Genomic DNA, 26,857 nt, shown 5'->3' on the forward strand with positions numbered 1-26,857 from the left:
AACACTGCTGGGCTTAAATAAAGGAACCAAGGAAATGATACAAATTTCAAGCAGGTTTCTACTTGGTAGAGGAACCTGGAAAATCCACACTGTGGATTATGCAGTTGTAGGTAACGGGACATATTTTTTGAGCTCCAGGAAAACAAAAATACTCAAGAACAAAAATGTACGTTTGATTTAATAGTGTAAGTTCAGAAAATACGTACCACAGGCTAACACTAGGTAAGTTTCAAAACCACTCTTTGCTAGATTAACTGGAAGAAATGATACCAGCGTTTGACATTTAAAGTTGCTGTTTCAGTATACTTGTCAAAGCCAGCCAGGGTGCTTTGCCATCTCAGAACAATTTGTTCACTTAGAAATTAGAGGTGTTTGGGCCAATAAATCGAAATTTATTTTGTAGTAGTCATTTCTCTTAATGGAAGTGTTTTCCAGATGTTGCCTAAGTCTAGTCGTCCGGGCCCTCTTCCAATAAATGAGGAAAGTTTGATTTCATTGGTTGTCACTGTTGATTTTGTCTAACCTTTGGACTAATTGGTTCATCCCAGTGTATCTGCACTGATATATATATGACTTCCAGGACATTGGAGAAATTCATCTATCCTCTCACCGGTAAGTGTCAAAGTTAACTTGCTTCATGGAATTAAATGCTTTCAATTCAATAGAGATAAACTTTATTAAAGGTTTTTGAAACAGATTTGTAAGGCGATAGTTGTTGGGAAGTTTGGGAAAAGATCCCATTTCTGCAGTACACCTGTTGGAAGCTTGTAAATGTGTATTGAGAGCAAAGGGAAAGTTGGAATGGTAACTCCTATGTTTGTTAAATTAAATTTTACTGAGGCTGGTTATTTTTTTCCTTAAGATAGAAGTTAAACCGTGCACTGTAAGTACCTGTTTTGATTTTAATGGAATTTGCAGATAAGTTTGTATTCTATTGGGGGGAATTCTAAAGAATTAAAATGTTCAATGACATGACAGAGATGGTGACTTGATTTCTTCATAAGATTAAATCCAGTGGTCAAATAATTACTAGAGAATTAAAGCTGACTAAAAGTCCTGTTTTATCCTTACATTGCATTTTAAAAGTTACCGAAACATGAGCGCAGCACAGACGTAAGCTCATGGTGAGATGAAAGAGGAGTTTCCTGACACTTTTCTTTTCTTCTCAGCAAAGGCCATGGAGTGGAAGATACTTCCCATTCACTTGCTGCTGCTGCTTTCTGTTTTCTTGATTCAGCAAGTTTCTCCTCAAGGTATCTTAACTATCAAAAACTGTTTTATTTCACAACTATTGCTCATCATTCAGTTCCCACTCTTAGGCGAACAACAGAAATAGATGTGTAAAAGTGTATATTTGTTTAAGTTGAATGCAGAATACAACCTTATTATGTAAAAACATGTATCTTTTATGAGCATTTTGGAATTCTCACTCTTGTCTCCTGTGTTATAGAATCTTTCAAGAAGTTTTGAGCTTTCCTATAGAATAATTTTTGTATTCATTACTCCCAGGGTTATCCCAAAAGTTTTAAAAAAATATGCACCGACCTTTGTAGCAGAAATAGTACAACAGGTAACTAAGGCTAAAAAAAAAAAAAAATGCAGATGTCGCTGGGATGATACAATATTATTTAACTGACAAGATCAGTATTTAAATAGCATATAATTTTTATCTAAATGTTTACAAAGAAATTAATCTCTTACATCAAATAAAGTATTGATAAAGCACTTACTTCAGTGGACATCTGCAATGTTTGAAATGGCATTTTATTGATCTTGAAAATGCTCTCTCTTTCTTATAAGGACTGTTCAACCAAATATGGAATTACACAGATGTGAATGTCATTTGATATTAGGTGCATGATTGTTATGGTGAAATTACATTTATGACATAGACATTTCCAGTAAAATAATTAAAGTTCTCATGAACCTGAGCAAGAAAGGAAACTGCCTGCTATGGGCATCGTTTCAGAATCGCTGAGATAAGAAAAGATGGAAAATGCATGAAAGCAAATGTAAACATTTCAGAAGGAATGATGACGGCTCTGGTATCTCCAGAGCCTGGTGCTCTTTCATAATAAATTACAAGGCTCACAGCACTGGGTGCGTTTTTCTAACCCACCTTTCCTCGGTGATAGTCAATTGTTCACTAAAACAGGTTACTCTCCTTTAAGTAAATGAATTTGAAAATTAGTTATTAAAATGAAGAGCAAGAGAAGTACAGACATGTAATCTATGAAAAGAAACCTTTCCTGTAAAGACATTTGATTTCCTATTTCAGAAATCTGCTAACGGTAAATAACATTTTGATGTTGCATCTGCTTTTCTTGCCTTCTCAACCTCTTCCCATTCCCTTTTTTCTTTATATATAATATATGTATTTATATACATACACTATATATGCATTTCTGTGTGTATTGTGTGCGTATGTATGCAAACACTTCTGAAAGTTTTCCTAATATTGACTGTTTAATTTGCATATAAGACCTTCACTGTCTTGGACTCATCATTTTGAGATTTTTTTTTTTCCAGTGTGTTTCAAAAGTCCCTCTATGGATTTAGGACATTGCATCTGCCAATTTCTATTCCAGAGACGGATTCAATTGTTGTTTTTCCATGATTATCTCTTCAGGGAGGATTTCAACGTGTTTTCCAAATGATTTTGAAACTATATTGGAGGATAATTATGCTTTTGTTTTTTTGTTTTACCCAGAAATATTCTCTTCATGACCTTTATATTCATGTCCAGGTGTTATTTCAATAGTTATTCATTTTGCAGTCATTTTAGCAGTGGTTGTAAACATCTGACTTCCTGACATTTAAAGGACCCAGTGCCCCCCACCAATAAAAGGGAAAGGACGCCTAGGAGAGTTTGTGCGGGTATAACCAGCTTTCTTTAAGCTCATCAAGAATGAGAGGCACTGGGATTGTTGAGAAAGTTTGGGTTTTAGAATCAGATCTATTAGAGTTCAAATTCTAAATGGGCTGTTGACTTAAGATCTATAATAATAAAAGTGTAATATGCTGGTTAGCCGAACAAACTTCTGGACATCATTCCAGACGTCCTTCCTGATGAAGCTACGGCGGCGGGGGCCGAGGCAGAGGTGGTTAGTGGCAATCAGGCAGGCAGGTGAGCGGTTAGGAGCCAGCGGTCCCAGATCGTGAGAGGGATGTCTGACTGGCAGTCGGACATCCCCTGAGGGGTCCCAGATTATGAAAGGGTGCAGGCTGGGCTGAGGGACCCCCCACCCATGCATGGATTTCATGCACCGGGATTCTAGTAACTATATAATTTAGGGCCAAATCAGGACACTTCTGAGAAAGAGGTCAATATGAATAATTAACAGGTATTCATGGACCTGTAATACATGTATCCTGGATCTATTCACTAGCTGGGTGCCCTGAAGCAAGTTATTAAAATTTCAATCTTTCAGCTTCCTTATCTCTAAAGAGAAGCTACTCAGTCTCTTGGCAACATTTTCAAAAAGCGTTAGAGATAACGTATGACTCAGTACCCAGCACAGAGAGGCTCCAATGATGGCAACAAGCCATCATCTTAGCAACATCAGGAGAGCTGTAGCTGCCACCCTCCTCCCCAGGAAGGGTGCAAAGCTCTTACTTTGATTTTCAAAAGAGTATTTATATTCTCAGTCTAGGAAAGAATAAAGTGAGTCTTATAAAAGATCAGGCAAAGATCACCTGGACCTATGGCTAATTATCATTCCCATCCTTTTCCATTGGACAAAATTCTCTCCCCCCAATGGCTTTGTCCTCCTCATGAGATCTCTCCCTTTCTGTAAGTGGTTTGGCCATGTTTACCTATATTGTATGATTTTAGATTTATCAAGCTGTGCAGGGAGATGTGGGGAAGGGTATTCTAGAGATACCCCCTGCAACTGTGATTATAACTGTCAACACTACCTGGAGTGCTGCCCTGATTTCAAGAAGTTCTGCACTGTGGGTAAGTGCCAAGCTGGCATCTCCTGTCAAGCATCGCTGTTCTCGAGAGTCCCTTGCTGTGCTCTGTTCACACTATTGCGCTTTTTGTTGCTCAAGTGCCTTTCCCTTCCCTTGCATAAATGTCGCAGCGTGCTGTCCCTAAGGATGGTGTCAAAACATGTCACTACTGGGGGAATCTAAAGGGGGTCCTGGAGATCTGTCCTTGCACAAGGTTTTTGATAAGTGCCAAATACAATGTCTTGTCTTCAATAGAGACTTAACACTGTGACTCTGGAATCATTAAGTAAAACGTAATGAGATGTCATAGCTTAGTGAGGAGACCCTTCAGAAGTTTCACCAGAAGAATCTATGGTCCTAAAATCTTGTCTACTAGTTGACTTTTTAAAAATATATTGACATGTTTCTAAATTACCTAAAAATGGCACTTTCATGATGAAGCATTAGTGTTTAATGATGACTTTTCAACGAAAACCCAAAAGGTTTGAATTTTCAATGAATGGTAGGTAATATTTCACTTGAATATATTTTGGGCCATTTTATTAACACAGAGACATGTCATATTTAATTTATAAAAATTATAATTAAAATTATATTTGCTTTTTGAATTTGCATGTGAAGCTCATAAATATATTCTTGTACAATGTATGTGTTGTGTTGTGTAAGGTAATTATTTCAAACAGGCCTCGTTGGAGTCATTGGCTCTCTAACCAAGCCTTTTTTGAAATATGCAAGTCTGTCTTCACAGTCCATGCCATGGATTAGGTTGTCTTTCACCTCTACTCCTTACCCAGTTTGTCATAATAAAGGTCTCTGCATTACAAACAGACCTTTAATTTTGAGCTGAAATATTGACCCATTTGGGATATATTGTTGTAGGATCTGAATATTAAATTAACAGAAAACTATTACAGTGATGTGAGGAGGAAAAAAGATGGAGGGATTTCCCATGAAGGGTCATTTACTATTGAAACAGTTCCCATTTTCCGTTGTCCATACATGGAAATGACTCGGGTAGCATTGGGGTGTCTCTTGGAACCTTGAAGGGCAAAAAAAAAAGCTTCCCTAAGTCCCCATATTTCTTTCTTGACGTGGGCTGTCTCCACTTGGGAAACGATCCATTTTCCTAAACAAAGGACTTAGAAATGCTCTTTGGGGGCTCTAGTGGGCCAGAAAGAAGGTGGGAAATGCCCCCCCCCCCCCAACCCCTTCATGGGTGTGGCTGTGTCGTCCTCAATAATCCTAATGCGCAACGTTTTGTTTTGCTCTGGGTAGAGCTCTCCTGTAAAGGCCGCTGCTCCGAGACCTTTGAAAGAGGGAGGGAGTGTGACTGTGACTCCCAATGTAAGAAGTATGGCAAGTGCTGTTCCGATTACGACGATTTCTGTGAAGGTAAGCATCAGTCCCAGTGGGTGCTTCTGGGTGCAGCCAGAGCTGTGCACCCACCTTCGCTTCACTGATAACTTCCGACACACAGCCCGTCCCTCTAAGGTGTTGATCTCACTAACATTTAAGTTACTTCATTCTGATTTTGTCTCACTAAGATGAATTGAGGGGCGGCCGCCTCTTCCAACAGCACTCCCTGGCTCTGCCAGGCTCCAGGGCGCAGGCTGGGTAACAGAGGGTGGGCCGGAGTGTAAATGCTTTTCTCTGTAGGTGTGGTTCAGTTTCAGGTTAAATCAACAGTGACCAACTCCCTGGATGATTTCTTCTCACCTGAATGGTCAGCTGTCCTTTGAACTATCTGTGCTTTACAAAGTAATGTTTTTCAGTGTGTATTTAAAGGGAGAATGCACATTTTTTAGCTTCTCTGAACTAGTACATTTGTGAATTAGTTTAAGGCGCTAAATCTACAAGCAAACCTACCAAGAATTTAACTGTGCATTGTATGTCTCTTCCCATCTTGACAGTCCCCCTCTCTCCAAGTCCTGTGCCTGATAGTCAATAACAAGGGATAGTCCCACCTTAAAATCTTCTCTGGTTATGGGTCCAGAAGAAGTACTCTGAGGGTAGTAAAACCATCTAAATTTTACCAACCTCCTCCCCCCCGCCCCAAGATTTAAAAATAATTCTTAAATAATGGATTTTTTACCAAATGTTTGTTCTTAAAGCCTTCTTTGCTAAAACAAGACACTTTGTGGAAGAAAGTGTAGATCAGCATTGCTTGCATAACCCAATCATTCTATTTAGACAAGGCTGCACTCCTGCTCCTTTCCAGCAGTGGAGAGAGGGCAGGCAGCTGGCAGGCAGTGGAGCTGAGGGGCCTTTCTTCACTGTTCCGAGTTTTCATTGGAAAGCATTCCAGGAACAACGGAGAGGACACCCTTGTAATGGAAAACTCAGAGCAGAGTCCCTGCAGCTTTCAGGAGGACCCATGTGGGCAGGACATGTTTACTCACCGCCCTGAGAACCGTGTTGGCCATGAGACAGAACACTAAGAATGCATCTTGGGCAGAGGCTGGGTGGGGAGTGAGCTTGGTTAGAGAGTGAGGAAGCATGGAGAGAGCCTGTTAATAAAGATAATGCCTTAGATGGATCAGATTTCATGAGGTTTGTGGAAAACACAAATAAAGGAACACCCAGAGCTTCAATACTTCATTTTTAACTCTTTGCACTCGCTTTCTTTTTTCTTGATTCCTTTATTCTAATGCTAACCGTGTCGAGTCACACTCGACATCCGAGTGCAAAAGGTTAAAGAATAGCAACCTATTTATCTTGTTAATTCACCACTCAGTTGTTTCAAGATTGCTAGATACTGCTTGTAGGCATCTGTAATATTTCAGTGATCACATTTCAAGAATTGAAGGAATCAGCCGTCGAGCTATGAATGTGGGTGAGGAAAGCCAAGAGGTTAAGGGTGTTGCTGAAGATCACTAGTTAGTACGTGACAGAACAGTTCCTCAAATTTGAGGTACTTGTCGCTTTTGTAGGGGGGAGGAAGGGAGAGGTGCGGTGGTCCGTTCATGGAGACTGCAGTCAGAGTTCTGAGATGCTTGGTAAGAGCAGTGGGTTTATGGCAACCCTCCACTCCCCAGAGCGTCCCCCCTGTTCTCTGCTTCCCACTCTTTCACAGGCCCCTCTCCTCTCCTTCTGGTTCCTAGTGATCAAAACATGTCTTCTCTTCTGGACATGAAAAGAGGTGGGAGGAGGGGTGACAAAAGTTTAAAAGAAACACATCAAACCATGAACAGCTGTTTGACTTGGGGAAGGGCAACACGTTTTGAGAAGAGCATCATGGGAAGCTGTGGAAGCTTTACAAAAGTAAATATTCATTTAGAACTTTCGTGATTAAACACATAACTGAAAGGTAAATTGGCATCGTCACTTGTAAAAGGACATGGAAACAAAAAATGTAATTACTCTATTTCTCATCCACGTGGAATAATTATTTTCACCACAGAAGGCAGACAGAAGGGATGGAGTTTATAAACTCAAGCACTTTTTAGATAAATACCTCCAGAAATCATTTAGAATAAATACGTTTGCAAACAAGAAAATGAAGTTCAAAAGGAATTTGCTCTTTTCCCTAAGGTCTCAATGACAGCCTTGCAGGACTAGGACTGGAATTTTTCTGAGCCCTGAGCCTTTGCTGCCTGTCATAGCATAAGAGGACCAATATTTTACAGCAACACCACCTCAGAATTGGGTTGGAGTAGTGTTGGGCCAAAGCCTGCCTACACTGGTTTTTACCAGCATCTACTCTTTTTTTTAAATGTTTTTATTGATTTCAGAGAGAGGAAGTGAGAGGGAGAGGATAGAAACATCAATGATGAGAATCACTGATAGGCTGCTTCCTGCACCGCCCCCTACTGGGAACTGAGCCTGAAACCTGGGCAAGTGGCCTGACTGGGAATGGAACCATGACCTCCTGGTTCATGGGATGCTCAACCACTGAGCACACCGGCTGGGCAAACCAGCATCTAATCTTGAAGACAGATGCATCCATGGCTTTCACAGTTAGTTACTGATGAGTATAAACAGATGTTAACTGACCTATCTTGCTTGGCCTCAGTGCATAGCCCCACATCACCACCATCTTCCAAGGCTGCACCTCCGCCTGCAAGAGCACGTCAACCCATCAAATCAACAACCAAACGTTCACCCAAATCAACAGATAAGAAGACGACTAAGAAAGTTATAGAATCAGAGGAAATAACAGAAGGTAGGAAGATGACAGAAAGAGGTTTGAGATGAAATAACCTATAGGTGACTCCTTAAGAAAAGGATAATCTTGAGTCATTAAAGACTTATTATGCTTTTTGTCTACTTAAGTCAAAGTTTAAGCCAAAGTATAAACCCTCAGATATTTGTTTTCCTTATTTACTGAACCCAGTATGGGTTTAAGTTAAAGTAATCAGAGGAAACAAGTCTTAATGTTAAAAAAGCAAGACCATGATTTTTTTCCAGATTAGATTCTGTAGTTATACTAGAGGCCTGGTGCACGGATTCGTGCACGGGTGGGGTCCCTCAGCCTGGCCTGCACCCTCTGGCAATTCGGGACCCTTTGGGGGATGTCAGAGAGCCAGCTTCAGTCCGATCCCTGCAGGCCAGGCTGAGAGACACCACTGGTACATGATCCGGGGCTGGGGAGGGACTATGGGAGGGCTCCAGGAAATGTCTGGCCCATCTCGTTCAGTCCCAATTGGCTGGACCTCAGCAGCAAGCTAACCTACTGGTTGGAGCGTCTGCCCCCTGGTGGTCAGTGTGCATCATAGTGACTGGTCAAACGGTCGAACCGTTGGACACTTAGCATATTAGCCTTTTATTATATAGGATTGCTACTATCTGTGATAAGCTCAGGTATCTTTTAACTGAATTAAATTAGAAGGGCAGTTGATTATGCTGACAAAACAAAATCAGAACACAGACATTTATTGATTAGTAAATAGCATTTCTTGTTGTATTTGGACTGGCGGTTCTTTCTTGCTTTAAATCACAATTGGTGTGATCACCTTTTTATTTGATTTATAGAACATTCTGTTTCTGAAAATCAAGAGTCTTCTTCCTCTTCTTCCTCTTCCTCTTCAAGTATTCGGAAAATCAAGTCTTCCAAAAATTCAGCTGCTAATAAAGAATTAAAGAAGAAACCCAAAGGTTTGAGCATTGATAAAGATCAAAGACTATATCAATGCCATAACAATAATTATCTAAAGTAATGCGTGTTGATAGTGATTTGAAGATATTTTAATTTTTGGGGAGGGAGGTGTATAACTTTATAAAAGCTATTTTAGAAAATACCAATGCAAACATCCTTTAGGAAATTAGTAACAAGCAGCTAAGAAACCAACTAAAGCAAAGGATAAGAAACCAACTAAAGCACAGGATGGCGCCAAAGATGATTGTGGTTTTCTATTTTAGTTCCTGACATAATTTTCCTTCCTTCTTTCTTTTTTTCATTTTTCCTTCTCCAGGTTTTTAATTTTACTTAACAAGTACTTATATACTGCTTTAAAATGCTAATTTACTAAATTCTCATACACCTCTCTGGGAAACTCAGTATTATTCTCCAGTTCACAAATCCTCTTTTCTGTTTTCCTAATGAATCAGATGTCATATCTGGCTGATTTTTCTGTAGTAGAAAATGTACTATGGAGTAGGCCAGTGGTCGGCAAACTCATTAGTCAACAGAGCCAAATATCAACAGTACGGCGATTGAAATTTCTTTTGAGAGCCAAATTTTTAAAACTGAAACTTCCTCTAACGCCACTTCTTCAAAACAGACTCGCTTAAGCCGTGATATTTTGTGGAAGAGCCACACTCAAGGGGCCAAAGAGCTGCATGTGGCTCGCGAGCCGCAGTTTGCCGACCACGGGAGTAGGCTATTCCCTCCTAAAGAGGTTCCCTTTGTTCTGCCTTTTATTTCCTGAAATTCTAAACTATATTCTCTTTCCCCAGGAAGTACTGGATTTTGGATACTGGAGTTCTAAGGAACTATTTCCTGGGTGGTTATGATTTCCCCTGAAGTCTTCTCTCTAGATTAATAGCCAGATATTCAATCTTTGAGTCATCCCGAGATTCCTGCACCCGATGGAAGTGCAATATATGTTTGCTGAATGAACTCATCTCATGATGTGCCCCTGGGGCTCTGTAGTTCACCCGTGGGGTAGCTGCTATGGCAAATCCTGTTAAATGGGCTTTTGGCTGCCATAGCATCCTTATCTCCTTTCTATACCCGTGGGACTGGGCAGAAGAATGATAAGAGCTAACAGCCCTGGGCATGGAAATGACTCAGCAGGGACCAGGGGGGTGACTGGAGCATCCTTGGATGTAGCTGTAGAGGCCTCTCAGCTAATGGATGCAGTGAATCTACATGATGTTGGAACTAGGTTTCCGGGAGAAAGGGACACTGAGCAATGAGGAAAAAAAGGAGCAGAGAAAGGGAAGGCCAAAGAGCTTTAATGTAAAGAGATGAATTAGTGTTATTTGACCATATGGGTAAATTTCTAATTTGCCACATGTCTCTGTCTATTAATTGTATAGTTTTACTTGTGCATTTTACCCATTATCTCATTCATTCCCTAAAATAGCCCAATAAGATAAGTTACGTATTTAACATTTTACAGTAGTTAATAGACATATTAGAGGTTAGCAACCTGCCTAGAGTCACACAGTCAGCGATAAGAATGGGAGCTTTACATCATTACTAAAGACAAACTATTCAAGAATAAAAGATGTATATTTTTTTTCTCTAGTAAAAGATAACAAGAAAGAAAATCCTAAGAAGAAACCTGCCCCAGAACCACCAGCTGTAGATGAAGCTGGAAGTGGATTGGACGATGATGATTCCAAGCCCACCCCAACTCCTGACAGGCCCACCACTCAAAGCACTAAAGTTACCACAACTTCCAAGGTTACAACAGTGACAACAGTAAGTCCTAAACCCAGCCCGTCACCGAAACCTGAAACATCCAAAGACAAATCTTCAACAGAAAGTAAGGAGAAAACGGTTGAAACTAAAGAGACTTCTAAAACAACAAAAGAGACTTCAGCTAGTACATCAGAGAAGACGACTTCAGGTAAAGAGACGCTAAGTGCAGAAAAAACATCTAAAGATTTGGAAGCCACATCAGTTTCTGCTAAAACTACAACCGAAGCTGAAACTACAACCACATCTCTTACTCCCACCACTCCTCAAACGCCTTCTCCCACCACCACCACCACCACCACCACAACCACCACCACCACCAAGGAACCTACAACCACCCCCAAAAAGCCCGAGCCCACCACCCCCAAAAAGCCCGAGCCCACCACCCCCAAAAAGCCCGAGCCCACCACCCCCAAAAAGCCCGAGCCCACCACTCCCAAAAAGCCAGCTCCAACTTCTCCTGAGACACCTCCAACCACCTCAGAGGCCTCTACTCTAGCTACCACCAAGGAGCCTCCCACTCCTCCTGAGAACCCTGCTGGATCAACTCCTGAGTTTCCCGTAGAACCCACACCAAAGGCTCCTGAAGGGACCAAACCTGACACGACCACCACATCAAAGGATAAGACAACAGAAAAAGGCACGCACACTACAACTGAAATTACAACTGCTACATCTACAAGTACAACAAAAGAGACGGCAACTCCAGCAGAAGACAAGACCACTGAATCCAAAACAAGTACAACCAAGCAGGTGACATCTACCACAACCAAGGATACCACATCGGCCAAAGTTACGCCTAAGGAAACGACTCCTGCACCTGAAGTGCCTCCAACAGAAGACAAGACCACTGAGTCCAAAACAAGCACAACCAAGCAGGTGACATCCACCACAACCAAGGATACCACATCGGCCAAAGTTACTCCTAAGGAAACGACTCCTGCACCCGAAGTGACGGCTGCAACAAAAAAGACAACTACAACGGAAGAGACTATAAATACATCTGAAGACACAGTAACTACATCCAAAGATACAGCTACTAATTCTAAAGTGACGACTGCTAAACCCCCAAAGCCAACCAAAGCACCCCAAATGCCCACTACCACCAAAAAGCCAAACACAACACCTAAAGTGACAAAGCCAAAACCTACACCATCTCCCCCAAAGACGACCACATCAACGGTGCCTACAGTGAACCCTGCCTCTTCAGGGGAAGACTTGCTCCAAACCACCACCAGCCCTAACCAACCTAGTCACTCAGAAATGGCTGAAGAAAATCCAAAGAATGAGGATGCAAATGATGCTGAAGGAGAAAAACCTTATGTGATTCTCAGGCCCCCCGTGTTAACTCCTCTAATTATCCCAGGAGCTGACCTCACAGTGGGAGGATCTGAACAAGGCATTGGCATCAACCCCATGCTGTCAGGTAAAGAGGCTCGTTTTTTAGTTTCTAATGTTAACATATGTCTATCTATTAATGCCCTGATTTAATATATAAATTGTCTAGAATCCTGAACTTACTAACTTGTGAAGTCTTACGGCTTCTCTTAGAAGCAGAGGCGTAATCACAGTAAAATTCTTTGATATTTGGAAAAAGGAGTAATGACCTAGTTTTAGGAACTTAGTGCATCTGTAGGCAGAGCCAGTGTACAGAATAGCAAAAATATTTAGTTGGGGGTCCACCCTTAAAAGAAAGTACAATGCAAAGCAAAAACCTGCAATATTTTCTTTTACAAACCAAATCTAAAAGGGCAGTAAGAACTGAAAAATGGAATGTCGAGATTAAACATCCAATAAATAATTTACTTGAAGATCAGGTAACCTGTCCATTCCAATTCATCACTTTTTTTTAAGCAGAGAGGGGAGAGAGAGAAAGAAAAAGATAGGTAGAGCAGAAACATTGATGTGAGAAACATCAATCAGTTGCCTCGTGGTGGAACCTGCAACCTAGGTATATATCCTGACTGGGAATCGAACCTGCCACCTTTTGGTGCATGGGATGATGCTCCAATCCACTGAGCCACACTAGTCAAGGCCATCACTTATTTTTACATACTTTTTGAATAGTATCACCTTTAATTTTAGTAAAACAATTATGAAACATCACTTCTCTCTCACTTGTGAAATACACACATCTCAAACTATAATACCCTTCAAGAGCTTAAGAAATGAAGAGGAAATAAAACTGGGATAATTTGAAAAACAAACAAAAACAACACTTTTTCATTTTGTTTTGTATTGACTTTATTTCAGATGAAACCAATTTATGCAATGGTAGATCGGTAGATGGACTGACGACTCTGGCCAATGGGACATTAGTTGCATTTCGAGGTGAGCTTTGCACAAACTTTTTTCTACCCATTATTTTGTTCTTGGCATTTATGAGAACCAAAGCCATAGGTAGGAGTCAGTAGTTTGGGTTGAGGTTTCTGAAGGGGAACCTGACTAATGACCTTACCTCACGAAATACACTGAGTGGCCAGATTATTATAATCTCTGAACGCATAATAATCTGGCCACTCAGTGTATATGAAAACCTGATAGTAATTACCAAAATATTAGATTAATAAAATTAGGCAAATTAGAGTAACAAAACAAAGAGCGTGAAATGATGCTAATTGTTCCTACCATTAAGAAATTAAATTTTGAACTACCTTTTAATTCCTATCAGATGAAACGACACCAGGATTTGTTTTCCTTGTTCTATTGTATTTGAAAATAGCATTCCCCCTCCCCATTGATTTTAGAGAGTGGAAGGGAGGGAGGAGCTAGAAACAACATGAATGTGAGTGAAACACATTGATTGGTTGCCTCCCACTCACGCCCTGACCCAGGTACATGCCCTTGACCTGGAATTGAACTTGAGATCCTTTGGTACAAGGGCCGGTGCTCTAACCACTTAACACCACCAGCCAGGGCAAATATAACATCTTGATTGTGATGTATTCAGCCGTGTTAATTACTCTTTGTGGAGGAATCCCAGAACAGCAATTGTATGTTAATTATCTGTACTGACACTAGTCCAGTCTTCGTTTACTTAGATTAAATCTGAAGGGAAGTAAGTCATACATAGACTTGCTCAGTAGAGGAAGAGATTTTAGTAGGCCTTTAATTATAACTCCTTGTTTCTGAAAAATAAAGAAATTGAGAGAAAAGTGATTTTCTGTAAGTCACAAAGTCAGAAGGCTTTCAAGAGAAACTGGAAAACTAAAATATGTCAAACTTCAGACTTGAGATTTACTCTCAAAAATGTTCAAACACTATGTTCTGTGCTAGTACAGTTCTCACTAAACTTCTGGTCATAAAATGCTTGTTAACACATTCAATGTTTTCAGGATGATTAAAAATGTTTTCATTTTGGTCTCTTTTGGGATAGGTTTTAGTCTTCATTCAGCTTGTAGGCTGATTTATCACTTTCAATTTTAGGTCATTACTTCTGGATGTTAAATCCACTCAGTCCACCATCTCCTCCTCGCAGAATTACTGAAGTTTGGGGTATTCCCTCTCCCATCGATACTGTTTTTACTAGGTGCAACTGTGAAGGAAAAACTTTCTTCTTTAAGGTAAGAAAAATACCTTTGTAAGAGGAATCAGCAAATCTTTGTTTATGAAAACATAAGTCAGCTTAAATTCCACTTCAGAAGGGTTCCATATTTTAACAAATGACTACCATCAAAATTTAATCAAAGGTTAACACAATTTGGTAACATTTAATGGTCAACTTATTCAAATACCTAAGTTAGATTTTTAAGTATAGGGAGAAAGTTTTAAGAATGAATTCCTAACCTTTTTTCTCCCCCAAACTGTTAACATCACTTCGTCTTTTAAATGAGCAGGATTCTCAGTACTGGCGTTTCACCAATGATGTAAAAGATCCTGGGTATCCCAAACAAATTGTAAAAGGATTTGGAGGACTAAATGGAAAAATACTGGCAGCTCTTTCAATACCTAAATATAAGGAGAGACCTGAATCTGTGTATTTTTTCAAGAGAGGTATGTGCTACATAATTGACAAAATTACACAACTTTTAATAGTTGCCAGAAAAGTTTTATTGAATATTTTCATTTACTACTGGGTTTACTGTCAAAAGATGTCTTTAATAGCTGGATCAAATAATTTCAATTAAAAAAATTAAGGGCACTGAGAAACATTTAGATCTCTCAACATGCAAATAGCAGTTTAAAGAATGTCATCATTTACTCTCACACCAAGTTAAATACATAGCTATGCAGTCTGGATTTAATCATTCAAGTATTTCAGGATTTAGTAATTATTTTCATAATACCCTTGACCAACAGCCATTACTGTCTAGCCATACTTTATGAAAAACATTGTTTCTTCCACCTTGTAAAAGCTCTTTTCCAACTTTTTTTGGGGAGACTAAATTAATTTTCATTATTATGTTTTCCTAATAGGGGGCAGAGTTCAGAAGTATACTTATAAACAGGAACCCAACATGAAGTGCACTGGAAGAAGGCCTGCTCTGAATTACCCAGTGTATGGAGGAACAACACAGGTTAGGAGACTTCGCTTTGAACGGGCTATCGGATCTCAAACACACACCATCAGAATTCACTATTCGCCGCCCGTCAGAGTCCTTTATCAAGACAAAGGTAATGTGTGTTTTTTTCTTTTTACTGTGTTAAAAATTCTTACACACGAAGTAGATGTAAAGCTTATTAAATATGAACACTGACCAAACAACCCAAATATTTTAAGCTTATTGGTGCAAAACATCAATGTGCCTCAGTGAATGCTCAAAGATCAATACTTTTCCTTTGTGGGTAAGGAATGCAGTTTGAATGTTACTTATAATTATCTCTTACCAAGAACATTATATACAAAACAGTGATAAAAGGTAGTTATTTGCACCAATTATGAGAGGGTAAAAACTAGGCACTGCAGTTAAATAACATCCAAGATAACAGAGCTACTAAATGACCAGATTGGAGTTAATACTCTAGTATGTCTGACTCTAACAGCTGCTCTTTCCAATATCATCTATAGGTTTCCTCCACAACGAAGCCAAAATAAGTACACTGTGGAGAGGACTTCCCAATGTGGTTACCTCAGCTATATCCCTGCCCAACATCAGAAAACCCGATGGCTACGATTACTATGCTTTTTCTAGGGGTAAGTAAAATCTCAATAGCTTCTCAAAGATGTGATCTAATCTCTGAAATACACACATAAACACCAAGTGTTCAACGGAGGCTGAAGGTGAGAAATTAAAACTAATTGCCCTGAAGAGAAAGTTTAAATTTTTGCTTTTCTTTCACATTAAATTGGAAGGACTGCAACTGAATGCTGCCCTATCCTTCATGAGATGAGTCTATTGATAAAATATCATTACTTACGTAAAATTGCTCCTGAAAACAGTATTTGGCATTTAGTGGAGGCCCCATTTGCCATAAAGTTACACTGATTTGCATCATTACAGTCCGTAAGATCAGAAATAAGTTCCTGAGAAACAAATTTTATTAAATTATATTACCTGAGACACTTTTCTTTGAAAAACCCAGAAATGTGTTGTTCTGCCTATACAGATGACATCAGAATTTTAACAAAAGGGTAAAACCCAAGTGGCTTTTGATTTTTACTTTGAAGGAGAGTTAAACCTAATTTTATTAAAAGGTGGTAAAAGGTCAATCTGTCAAGGCAGTAGTTTTTGTTAGGTTATGTTGTTATACTCAGAAATATTTCTATATTATTTCTATATTAAGTGCTGTAATTAACAAAATGATCTCTCTCTTCTATTTAGATCAAGCCTATAACATGGATGTGCCCAGCAGAACAGCAAGAGCCGTTACTAATGGTTCTGGGCAGACCTTATCCAAAGTCTGGTACAACTGTCCTTAGACCGGTGGGCAAAGGAACAGACAAGTCAAACAAAGAATGATAAAATCTGACACTGAAATACCTTTTATTAATAAAGAATGTTGAGATAAGCATACCAATTTAAATACAAAATGTCTTTAAACTCGACAATCATAACACTAAAACAGACTGAACAATCTTATTCACAGTTATTACAATTTATAGAACATTTAATTAATATTTCCTCTATTTATTCCTCCTCTCCCTCCCATTGCATGGCTCACACCTATAAGAGAGAGAAAAAATCAAACTGAATGAATCTTTTAAGAAGCTAGCCCCAAACTAGAGTATCCACTTACTCTGGTTTATTATAAATTGTTTTCATAAACTACTAAACATTTCACATCTTCAATGATAATCATTACAATTAGATTAATATTTTTATGACATGAAAGCAAGAAAACATGGAGATATTAAAATTTTACACTTTTGTACAATAGAATATGACTTTGTTTAGCTAGTATAATAGGCAGAGATGTACCAAATAACTACATAGCACTTCTCTAAATCTTACTCTGAATTCAAGGAAGAAATAGAAGCACATATTCATTACACAACCTAGGGTATACATACTCTGAATTCAAGGAAGAAATAGAAGCACATATTCATTACACAACCTAGGGTATACATATCTGTCTACAAAATGTTTATATTTTATATATTACTGAACATCACATACCCAATGCATAGTTAATCAATCCTTGGAACATTTAAAAAAATGATACACTAGTTGGAGGCTTAAGCACGAGAAATATTCTTCCATTTATCATCATCCCACATCCTATTATGTAGTCAGGATGTTAGAAATTTACCTCTCTGTCTGTTAAACTGACGACCACGGACACCTTGTCTCAATGTTGTCTGAAGTCTTACTCTTCTGAAAGGCTTTGGCTGACTACTGCTAGTATCTAAGAAGAAAAACATTAAGATGGAAAAAACGAAATGAATGCAGAGGAGTCCATTCCTTGCATTATTTAAAAGTTTTTTTAAAAGGGTAAAAAGAAAATTCCTGTATTTATATCCCAAATATGACCTCTTCCCACAACCTTAACTCCATAATCCTGTCTAAAACATCTTTACCTGGAATGTCCTCCAAATTTTCTCCTTGTTTCTGTTCATTACTTTTTCAGTCTCTTCTCTACACAGCAGCCAAACTGACACAGTCAAGTCTTTAAGTCAGGTCATGTCACTTATTTGAAGCCCTGCCAAAACTTCCTTTATCCATGCAAGTCAATGCAATTACAATGACCTATTAGATGTATCCTGTCACCTGCTAATCTCTCCGTCCTTACTGTAGTCTAGCCACACAGGCCTCCTTGCTGACCTTGAACACATCACACTCCTGCCTCATGGACGCACTTGCTGTTTCTCTCATCCTAGAATGCTCTTCCCTCAAATGACCGCCCAGTGTTTACTTAAATATCACTCTCTCAATAGTGCTTTCTATGAAATTGCCTGACAACACATGATAAACACTCAAATATTTGTTAACCAAATGAGTAACTGCTCAGGTGGGAAAGTTTAGTGTGTTATATTTTCAAATAAATTTAAATATATTCTAATTTCCTATTATACTGAAAAGGGAACAAGAACCATATTTTTCCAAGTAAGCTCTAGTAAGATATAACTAGTTCCAATTCTGCTGAGAAAAAACAATTTTCATGGGATGTTAGAATATAACTGGGGGCACCAAAACTTCACTAACTGTATTATTGATAGTTGTAGACATTATTTCTAATCTCAGCTGCAAGATTACTTATGAATGTCCAGTGATTTAAAGTTACCAGCTGCTAAAAGGTGGATGTGCCAGAGAAGCAGCTGAGAGGGAGAAGAGACCCTGAGAAAGTGGTAACTGAATATGTCTTCCATAAAGCTTGGCAGTTGGAGAATGGCTGCTATAACAATTCAAAATGAAAATAATCGGAGTGGATGACTGAGTAATGTATTTTTTTAATAAAAGTAATTCCCTACCTAAAAATTTTGATATAGGCAAGTTGGTATAGTATGTTGTTTAAGATTGGAGTCTCTGGAGGCAAACTTGTGCGCTTGCTCAGGGCTTGCCTATTCTTTACTTAGTTATGTGACTTTGGAGAAGTTATTCAACCTTTCGGTGCCTCAGTTTCCATAACTACAAATTGGGGATGAATGCTTACCACATTGGACTGATGTGAGAATTAAATGAGTAAATATATAAAGGGCTTTGCATACTGTCTGATACACAGTAAGTGCTCAACAACTCTCTGTATCAGATCGCTGTAGAACTCTAATATGTAGAACAAACAAAAATGGAACTGCTCTGGTTTAGGCGAGAGGCCTAAAGTACTACTCCTTAGTAACCATCCCCCTCACAGCCCTTTTAGCACCACTAATACAACCAATTTTAATATAAACCAAGTTCCCTATAAGAAAATAAAATTTCCCTTTTAAATAAAGCATTTTACAATTAAGGGGGGAAAAAGATGATAAAATTGTTACCAATAAAAGTGTCTTGCAAACAAGTGTGATGTGTAAAGCTACATGTAGTCAACAGCTGGAACTTACCTACAGAAGAGCTAGAAGGAGGGTCCTGGCTGGTGGAAGGAAGATCTGACTCATCAGATGCCTGCACAGGTTCTTCTTCCTGCTGGCTATCAATTTCTAGGCCTGCTTCTGAACTAATACTAAGAAAGGAAAACAAAAATGGATTAGAAAATATAAAACTGATTCTAGAGTGTATCCTATTGTTTCCAAACTCTTTTCCATATAATTTGTCACTTAATGCAGAGTTCTACTCCAAATCAAAACTGCCAACTCTGATACTGGTAGCCATATATATATTTTAAAAGGGGCAGGGGACACGTTGCTTCTTCCTCATTCTTCTCACATTCCAAATTTAGTTGTTTTTTTTCTCTTTTTCTTTTTGACAAGGGATGTTTACATTCTTAAGATGTGCAGGAGATATCCAGATTTTGATAAACCTCAAAACAACTTTCTAGGAGAGTATAGTAGTAAAATAATTCACAAGTCACAACCATTAATAACAGACCTCTAACTCAAAAGGGGCTCTGGCGCAGATGAGACAGGCTATGGGTAGAATTCCTGGCTCAATGGCCATTTCTCTCTCCCATTCCGGAAAGCACATCAAAAAGCAAGTGAGGAGGTAAGAGTAAGAGTACAAAACAATAAGAGTTCAATTTTAGTAGTTATTAGTAATGTACCTGGAAGTTCTCTCTCATGACTATGTGCCTACGCTGAACAGTGTTGGTCAGGCGTGAAGCTAAATAAAGCACATGAGGCTGGAGTCAGCCACCAGAGGTATATGCTCTGACTGCGAGCTTTCTCACTTGTAAAATGATGACACTTTGCAAAGGTATTCTATGGGTTAGAAATGACTTATATGAAGTGACCTGCATACATGGCATGAGCTCTACATAGGAAATCTGGGTTCTACTTCTAGCTCTGCTTCTGACTCATGAAATAGCCCAACTTTTTATTTATAAAAATTAGGTTTCTGACTGGCTGGTGTGGCTCAGGGGTTGAGCATCGACCTATGAACCAAGAGGTCAGGGTTCAATTCCCAACCCCCAGTGGGGTGTGAGCAAGAGACAGCCAATCAATGATACTCTCTCATCACTGATGTTTCATTCTCTTCCCTTCCTCTCTGAAATCAATAAATATATTTAAAAATAAATTAGGTTCCATCTTAAAAGTTAAACTTCTCCAAGATTACTTTGTTTATAACACATGTATTACCAATAGTTAGGTCTTGAAAACTACTAGATAATTTCTAATTTATAAGAAGTTCTAAATGCACATTAAGGATAAGTGAGGTTCATTTGAAAGCCCACTACTAAATGGAAAGTTGAATCATTTCCTAATATTCCTAACTTTCACAGACTGACTTATCTTTTTTTGGGAAAAGTTCAAGTAGCTACATTAATGGGAGGGTACCAGTGATTTTAAAGAAATACTTTGTTCTAGAATAAATATATTATGCAATGTTCAGGGAGCTAACATTTGTCTTCTGTAATAACAACCTCCAAGTCCCAAAATATTATTATATGCAAAAATTAATCTTTCAAAATAGATGGCTTGGTTTACTTTTGTAGTAAGATGCAACTGAAAATATAGCTCAACAGATTGTTTCCTGGCTAAAGGAAAACAAATGCAAAAGTCTGGCAAGTCTAAAGCAAGCAAATATTACAAAGTAAACATTTACCCTTCAGATTCTGCCTCCACAAATACTTCATCTCCATCATCACCTGCTGCTGTTTCATTGGTTGTGGATAAAGTGCCAGTCGATGTTGTCACCATTGGAACAGACTGAGAGGCATGCTCTGAAGCATCAGAGGTGGTACTACTCTCAGTAAATACGTTCACTTCAAAACAAGACCAGAAATTAAAAAATCTTTTTTAATTTCCAGTCAAAAGATGCCTCACAAGTTTCCATTTTGCCAATAAAACACACAATCTAGTAATATGACACCTACCTGGAGCTGCTACTTGCAGAGGAGTAGTGGGAACACTTCGGCCACCGGACTCTTCTTCATGAGCTAGGAAGAGGGGTGTTTCATACATTCCTAAACCTAAAGACAATTCTGAATATTAATGAATGAGAAATACAAAAGTGCCAAATGCAAGGCATCTGAAAGAAAAAAATTAATCAGCAAAGACACAACTTTGTTAAAATCCATACTTAGCCCATCAAGCAAACATCAATCCCTCAAAAATGGAAATACAATTTAAACACATCTGTTAAGCTCCCTAACACTAAGTATCTTAAAAAACAAACAAACAAACAAACAAACAAACAAACAGCTAAAAGCTGCTCTTATAGTTTTATACAAGGTAACTTTACTGATTATCCAACTATGTTAGATTCTACTTATCACCAAAACTGCAAGGTATTATTTAGTCCCCTTTTTGCTATCGAAACTAAATTTCAAGGTTAATTAACTTTCCCAAAGTTACAAAGTTAGTAAGTGGTGGCAACTTCCAAGTCTAGAAATTGCCACACAAATTTTGAATTTATATGAAGTTAACTCACAATTTCATATTGTAGAGGCATAGTGTTAAAACTAATATCCTAAACCATCAGGGACAAATTTATACTACATGACTTATATGAGGGCTACAGATTAGTCTTTTGCTTAGGACTTACTAAAGTAGTATGCATTCCCTATTCACTTATACAATGCTATATAACAGCTTCCCAGAAATATAATGGGCTATATGGGTACCAAATGAAGATTAAATGTCATTAATTCCACAAATGCATAATTCATGTCCAAATAATCAACTACTATTACTTAATTTGTATTTTATTCCACATATTTTTAACATTTTATTTTTCTTATTTTTAATGTTAATGGAAAGTATCTATCTTGTATTATGCATTTAACTAGAAATGTTAAATTGTGTGTTTTATTGGTAAAATGGAAACTGTCAAACACAAAACATGTTGCATTTCTTCTAGAAACTTTAAAACGGGTGGTAGTATTTACATATGTTTACTGGTTTAAGAAATATTTATCACTTAGTACATGTATGATGCTATCCTAGGTGCCGAAGAGATACAAATGTAGCAGCAAGGGTCTATGTTCAAAGAACTCAGAACTTTGTTGAAAAGATTTATATGTAAGACGATGTTTTGTAAATAGTACATATATTTCAGCTTTTCCCATAAATTAGAGGATTTAGATTTCAATTTCTTTTATATTTATATGTGCTTACTTTAAAAAAAAAATCACAACACAATAGTTTATTACCAAATATAAGCAAACCCAGGAGATACAAGTCTTTATCTAGCTGTTTACCTCCTTGAGAAGCCAGCTGGCCAAGATCAGAGTGACTAGAACTTGTCTGTGGCATATCTTCAGGTGGCCCAAACCGGAATCTAGGAACACCAGCAACTTGTGGGGAACTAAATAGACAAAAATTGATTTAAGATGAAATGTAAAGTTACCCCGTGCACAATGATAAAAATATAGAAAAAAATGAGCATAAACAAAATGGGAAGGAAAAAGATGGAAAATAAAGTTGATTAGGAATTCTTATACAAACATTTTCAAAATATCAGCAGTCAAATATTTTGGAAACAGTATTAATTCATACATGTGATTTATATATACATGATTTACATATAAGTAACTTGCATGTCTCTGAACTAATGCTTCCTATTTCTTGAATCTGTTAGAAATCTCTATGTATCTATGTAAATACTAAACATATCTCTATGTATCTATCAAACACATATATTTTCACATGGAAAGCCTTTTTATCCTTTAAGTGGAGTGGTATAGCATAATAGTTTACAGAGGTTCTAGAGCCAGATTAACCGGTTTGAAACCCAAAACTGCCACTTCCTGGCTGTTTGACCTCTGGCACATTCATTAACAGCTCTGTGCTTCCTTATCTGTAAAAAAGCAACAATAATATTCTCTTGGTATGAGGATTAAATCAACTGATTTATGGAAATGCTCAATAAGTGTTAGGGATTCAATGCTGTTCCCATTAAGTATTCTCGGACTCTTTCCTCTTAATTGTTGAAATAAATTACTTCTTCATTTGTGTTAATAAAGACTATTCCTTATACCTCTATTCTCCTAGATTATTAAGATTATATTTATTTGCTCATATGCTTAGTGCTTTCACAATACTATCCACCATGATCACTGTACTTGTCAACACCACCAGTCTACAAAGCATTTTACTATCTGCCAATAATATTCTAAACATATTAACATAAATTCTGTAATTCTCACAACTTATAAGGTGGGAACTATTGACTCATCATTCCCATAAGTAATATGAGGATACTCAGGAACAGAGAACCTAAATAACTTGATACAGCTAGTAAGCAGAACAGCTAGATTTCAAACCCAGGTATTCTAAATCTAAACTCCATGTTCTTAACCATTATTACGCTGACTCTAAACTTCAAATTCCTGATGGAAGCAACTGTATTTCATTCCCTCTACATAATTTTCCCCAACACTACATTCTCAACCCTCCCATACTACACCCCCTGAAAATAGTACACAGAAGACTCAAGGAATAATGAGTCAATCAAATGTAAACAGATTAACAGCGAAGCAGTAAGAATTTGATTAGTCACAAAATGTTTCTCTTTCATTCACTTACTGAATTGCTTCAGCAAATCCATCAGTACGATGTGGCACCACAAGAGTTGGGGTACTTGGAACTGTTCTGTCTTCATCATCAAAAAAATGCTGCTGCTAAAACAAAAACAAAAAAGGAATTACACAGGCATGACAGAAACACACATATTGGCTACACATATATTTGCTGAACAAATAAACTGATTTTACATGGGGGTGGGGGCGGGGAAGGGTAGGTACTTACCATGCTACCAATTCCTGGGGTCAATTGAAGCCCACGTCCTACAGACTGCCTCCGAGTCATCTGAATTCTCTGGGCCAAGAAAGGAATTACATTTTTGTTTTTAAGGAATTAGACAATGAAACAAACACTAAATATCAATGGAGCTTATTATGCTTACTTGGTAATAAAATAACCAAAATGTTAGCAGATGATATAATAATCACCATAATATTTTTTCAGGAAAAACTGCCACTAATCTTATACTAAAGAAACCAGTTTTAAACTATGACAAATATTTAATTGTACAGACTGTAACATTAAACCAACAAATATTTCATTAACTAATAGACAGAATATTAACCAATATTTAAAACTAATCTTTGATCGTATCTTATTTCTTTGTAACTAATTTATTCATTAGTAAGTATGCTTTTGGATTTTATGGCTTATGTTTTGGAAAGATTACTAGCAGTACTAACTACATATAAACTGTTTCTCAATTTAGTCAATTTTAAACTGACAGATTTGGTATATTTTGCAGGATCCATACACACTCTTTTAAGACTTTATATTTTCACATATTGCAGTTTTCTTCACAAGTGGTATTTTAGATCTATACTTGAAAATGTTCCATGCTCTAAAGGGTTAAAACTCAAGCTAGATTATTAATAGAGCCTTTGTACTTGTCCTGTTTCTGCAAGAGCTTCTAATTAAGAGATATCCAAAGGGTGCTACATGTAAAGGGTTATGCACACTTTCATTAATTTTCAAAGAGGGAATTAATATGTATGATTATTTAAAAATGAAGAGAAGAATGTTTTGTTAAGCAGAACAGAATTTCCTTTTATTAAAAACATGCAACTTAAGAGGAAAAAACCCCACTTCAAAACAGATGATGGTCAGCTGCTAAAATACATTTTACATTAATTAAAATCCAAGAATATCTTTTTCCTTTTGTAATCTGTAGAAACAGTGACCAGACTTTTATTTGCTATGACTATAACCATTTCAACTTATGCACAACTTCTAGTCAGCCTTGCCTTTTCAAGGAAATCAGAGATTCATTTCAGTTCAAAGAATTTTATAAAAATATGCCAAAACATTAAAGGGTTCACTTAATTTCTGCGGGAAAAAAGGCAATATCTAATGGAAAGGGAAAAGAGCCAAGATTTTTAAAAGTTCATTTTTCAGAATGACCACTACTTTTAATACCTGAACTGGTGGTCCCAACTCTTGAGGTGGGGCATGGATGGTTAGTCTTGGGGGAAGTGGGTGCGGTGGACGTCTTGGTGACTGAGGTGCTCGAGGGGTCTGTCTTTCAGATGCTGATGATGGCTGTTCTCTAGAAATCTCCTGGGGAAAAGAGGACTCTGCAGTACCTGTATTTCCTTCACCTACAGGAAAAGAGAAGCTTATTTTGAACTATTAAACTTACTGCAAAATAATGTGGACAATCCCTAAAGTATGAATCTTGCCACTAGGAATGTTCACCTTGGTAGTATTTTCAGAAGGAAAGTAGTGAGGTATGGTGGGTCCAGAGATAATGGGTATGCAATTATCAGTAGTATAGCTTCTAGCCAAGTTCCTTAATCTTTTTGGTTGGTTAATGCAACAGATGTAATTTACAAGAAAGATTTTTCTGAAGGTTTCAAATAGTAGACTTAAGCACTTAGCCTAACACATGATAAAATAAACATTTAATACATTTTGGCTATTATTAAAACTGGCAAATTCCTGAGTGAGACCACTATGACATCAGTATTACACTCAAACAGGATGAAGACTATTGGGAAAAGCCCAATAATGGCACTCTTACATTTTGGTTTTCCTAAATTTTTAATTTAATGATCCTTCAGATGTCTGGGTCTACAATATACACGGTAGAAACATCAGAAATTATTATCTACTTGAAAGTTCAACAAGGTAGTAGTTTAAAGTTAGGTCTAGAACATATTCTATCTTCAAGAGTTAATAGCTTTGTGACCTTGGTTAAGTCACTTTGCTTATTTCTGCTTCTGTTTCTCAGATTCTACACTGGTACATAAACCTGACAAGCTTATTGTGAGAATTAATTCAATACAAGCATACATGCTCAGAAAAAGCATTTTTGTAACTATTGGCAATGTACATAATCTATCCACTAATTAAATTTTATCCAGACTACTAGGCCAATTTCTGCTTGACTGTAAAAAGGAAAACTCTCTAGCAAGTATTCAATGAGCATCTGTTATATGCTTTGTATCTGGGAAAAGTGGATATGAACATTTTCCTTTAAAACACGTAGCATTGAGAGATAACACCTACAGATGCAACCACAGAATCAGCTCAAAATGGACCTATCCTAAAAAGACACTGAAGCTCATTCAGAGTGGACCAAAACTGCAGGTCATGTAGTGAAGCATGTGCAGAGGAAAGAGCTTTGGTCTCCAGCTGTATCTGGAACTAAAATCTCCCCCTTTAACCAAAGGACCAGGACATAATCGAACTTGAACACTGGAACCCTTTCAGACACCAAGAAACTGTTGTCCAGGAAGATCCAGTGTTGATGCCCTGTTACCATAAATGACCAAGTTCCAAGGTCCCCAATTACAACTTCCCTTGTCAGCACTATTTCCCCATAACCCCTTAAAAACCATTAACCTAGGCCAGTGAGTAAGATGGATATAAGGTACCAATTAGGTCTCCCATCTTCTCCCTTGGCGTCTTCTTGATCAATAAACCTTTTCTTACTCCAAGCTGGAACGTTTTGAGTTTTGGCCTAAGCACTGGGCTCACAAACTTTGCTTTCAGTAACTATTTGGTGAGCCAGTCAGGAGCTAGTGCTTATGGTAGGCCAA

The 26,857-nt window shown here is 37.9% G+C and overlaps 2 protein-coding genes across 2 annotated transcripts in view; one reads left to right on the forward strand and one right to left on the reverse strand.

Moving 5' to 3' along the window:
* Positions 1–1,177: 1,177 nt before the first annotated feature.
* PRG4 (proteoglycan 4) lies at positions 1,178–16,777 on the forward strand. Its single transcript, XM_028152178.2, has 12 exons — positions 1,178–1,253; positions 3,836–3,958; positions 5,230–5,346; positions 7,967–8,116; positions 8,926–9,048; positions 10,647–12,245; positions 13,073–13,150; positions 14,246–14,382; positions 14,656–14,812; positions 15,236–15,433; positions 15,828–15,953; positions 16,582–16,777. The coding sequence occupies exons 1-12, from the start codon at positions 1,178–1,180 to the stop codon at positions 16,677–16,679; spliced, it is 2,982 nt and encodes a 993-aa protein (XP_028007979.2). The 3' UTR covers positions 16,680–16,777.
* Positions 16,727–26,857, reverse strand: part of TPR (translocated promoter region, nuclear basket protein) — a 72,333-nt gene continuing 62,202 nt past the window's right edge. The window contains exons 44-52 of the mRNA XM_008145959.3: positions 25,233–25,414; positions 24,042–24,110; positions 23,820–23,914; positions 22,493–22,599; positions 21,167–21,262; positions 20,896–21,055; positions 19,239–19,357; positions 17,510–17,605; positions 16,727–16,923 (exon numbers count right to left, since the gene is read on the reverse strand). Of these exons, the coding sequence (XP_008144181.2) occupies positions 16,868–16,923; positions 17,510–17,605; positions 19,239–19,357; positions 20,896–21,055; positions 21,167–21,262; positions 22,493–22,599; positions 23,820–23,914; positions 24,042–24,110; positions 25,233–25,414 (980 nt within the window). The 3' untranslated portion in view covers positions 16,727–16,867. The remainder of the gene's footprint in view (positions 16,924–17,509; positions 17,606–19,238; positions 19,358–20,895; positions 21,056–21,166; positions 21,263–22,492; positions 22,600–23,819; positions 23,915–24,041; positions 24,111–25,232; positions 25,415–26,857) is intronic.

Source organism: Eptesicus fuscus, chromosome 22, assembly GCF_027574615.1.
Source record: "Eptesicus fuscus isolate TK198812 chromosome 22, DD_ASM_mEF_20220401, whole genome shotgun sequence".
NCBI classification, from domain to species: Eukaryota; Metazoa; Chordata; class Mammalia; order Chiroptera; family Vespertilionidae; genus Eptesicus; species Eptesicus fuscus.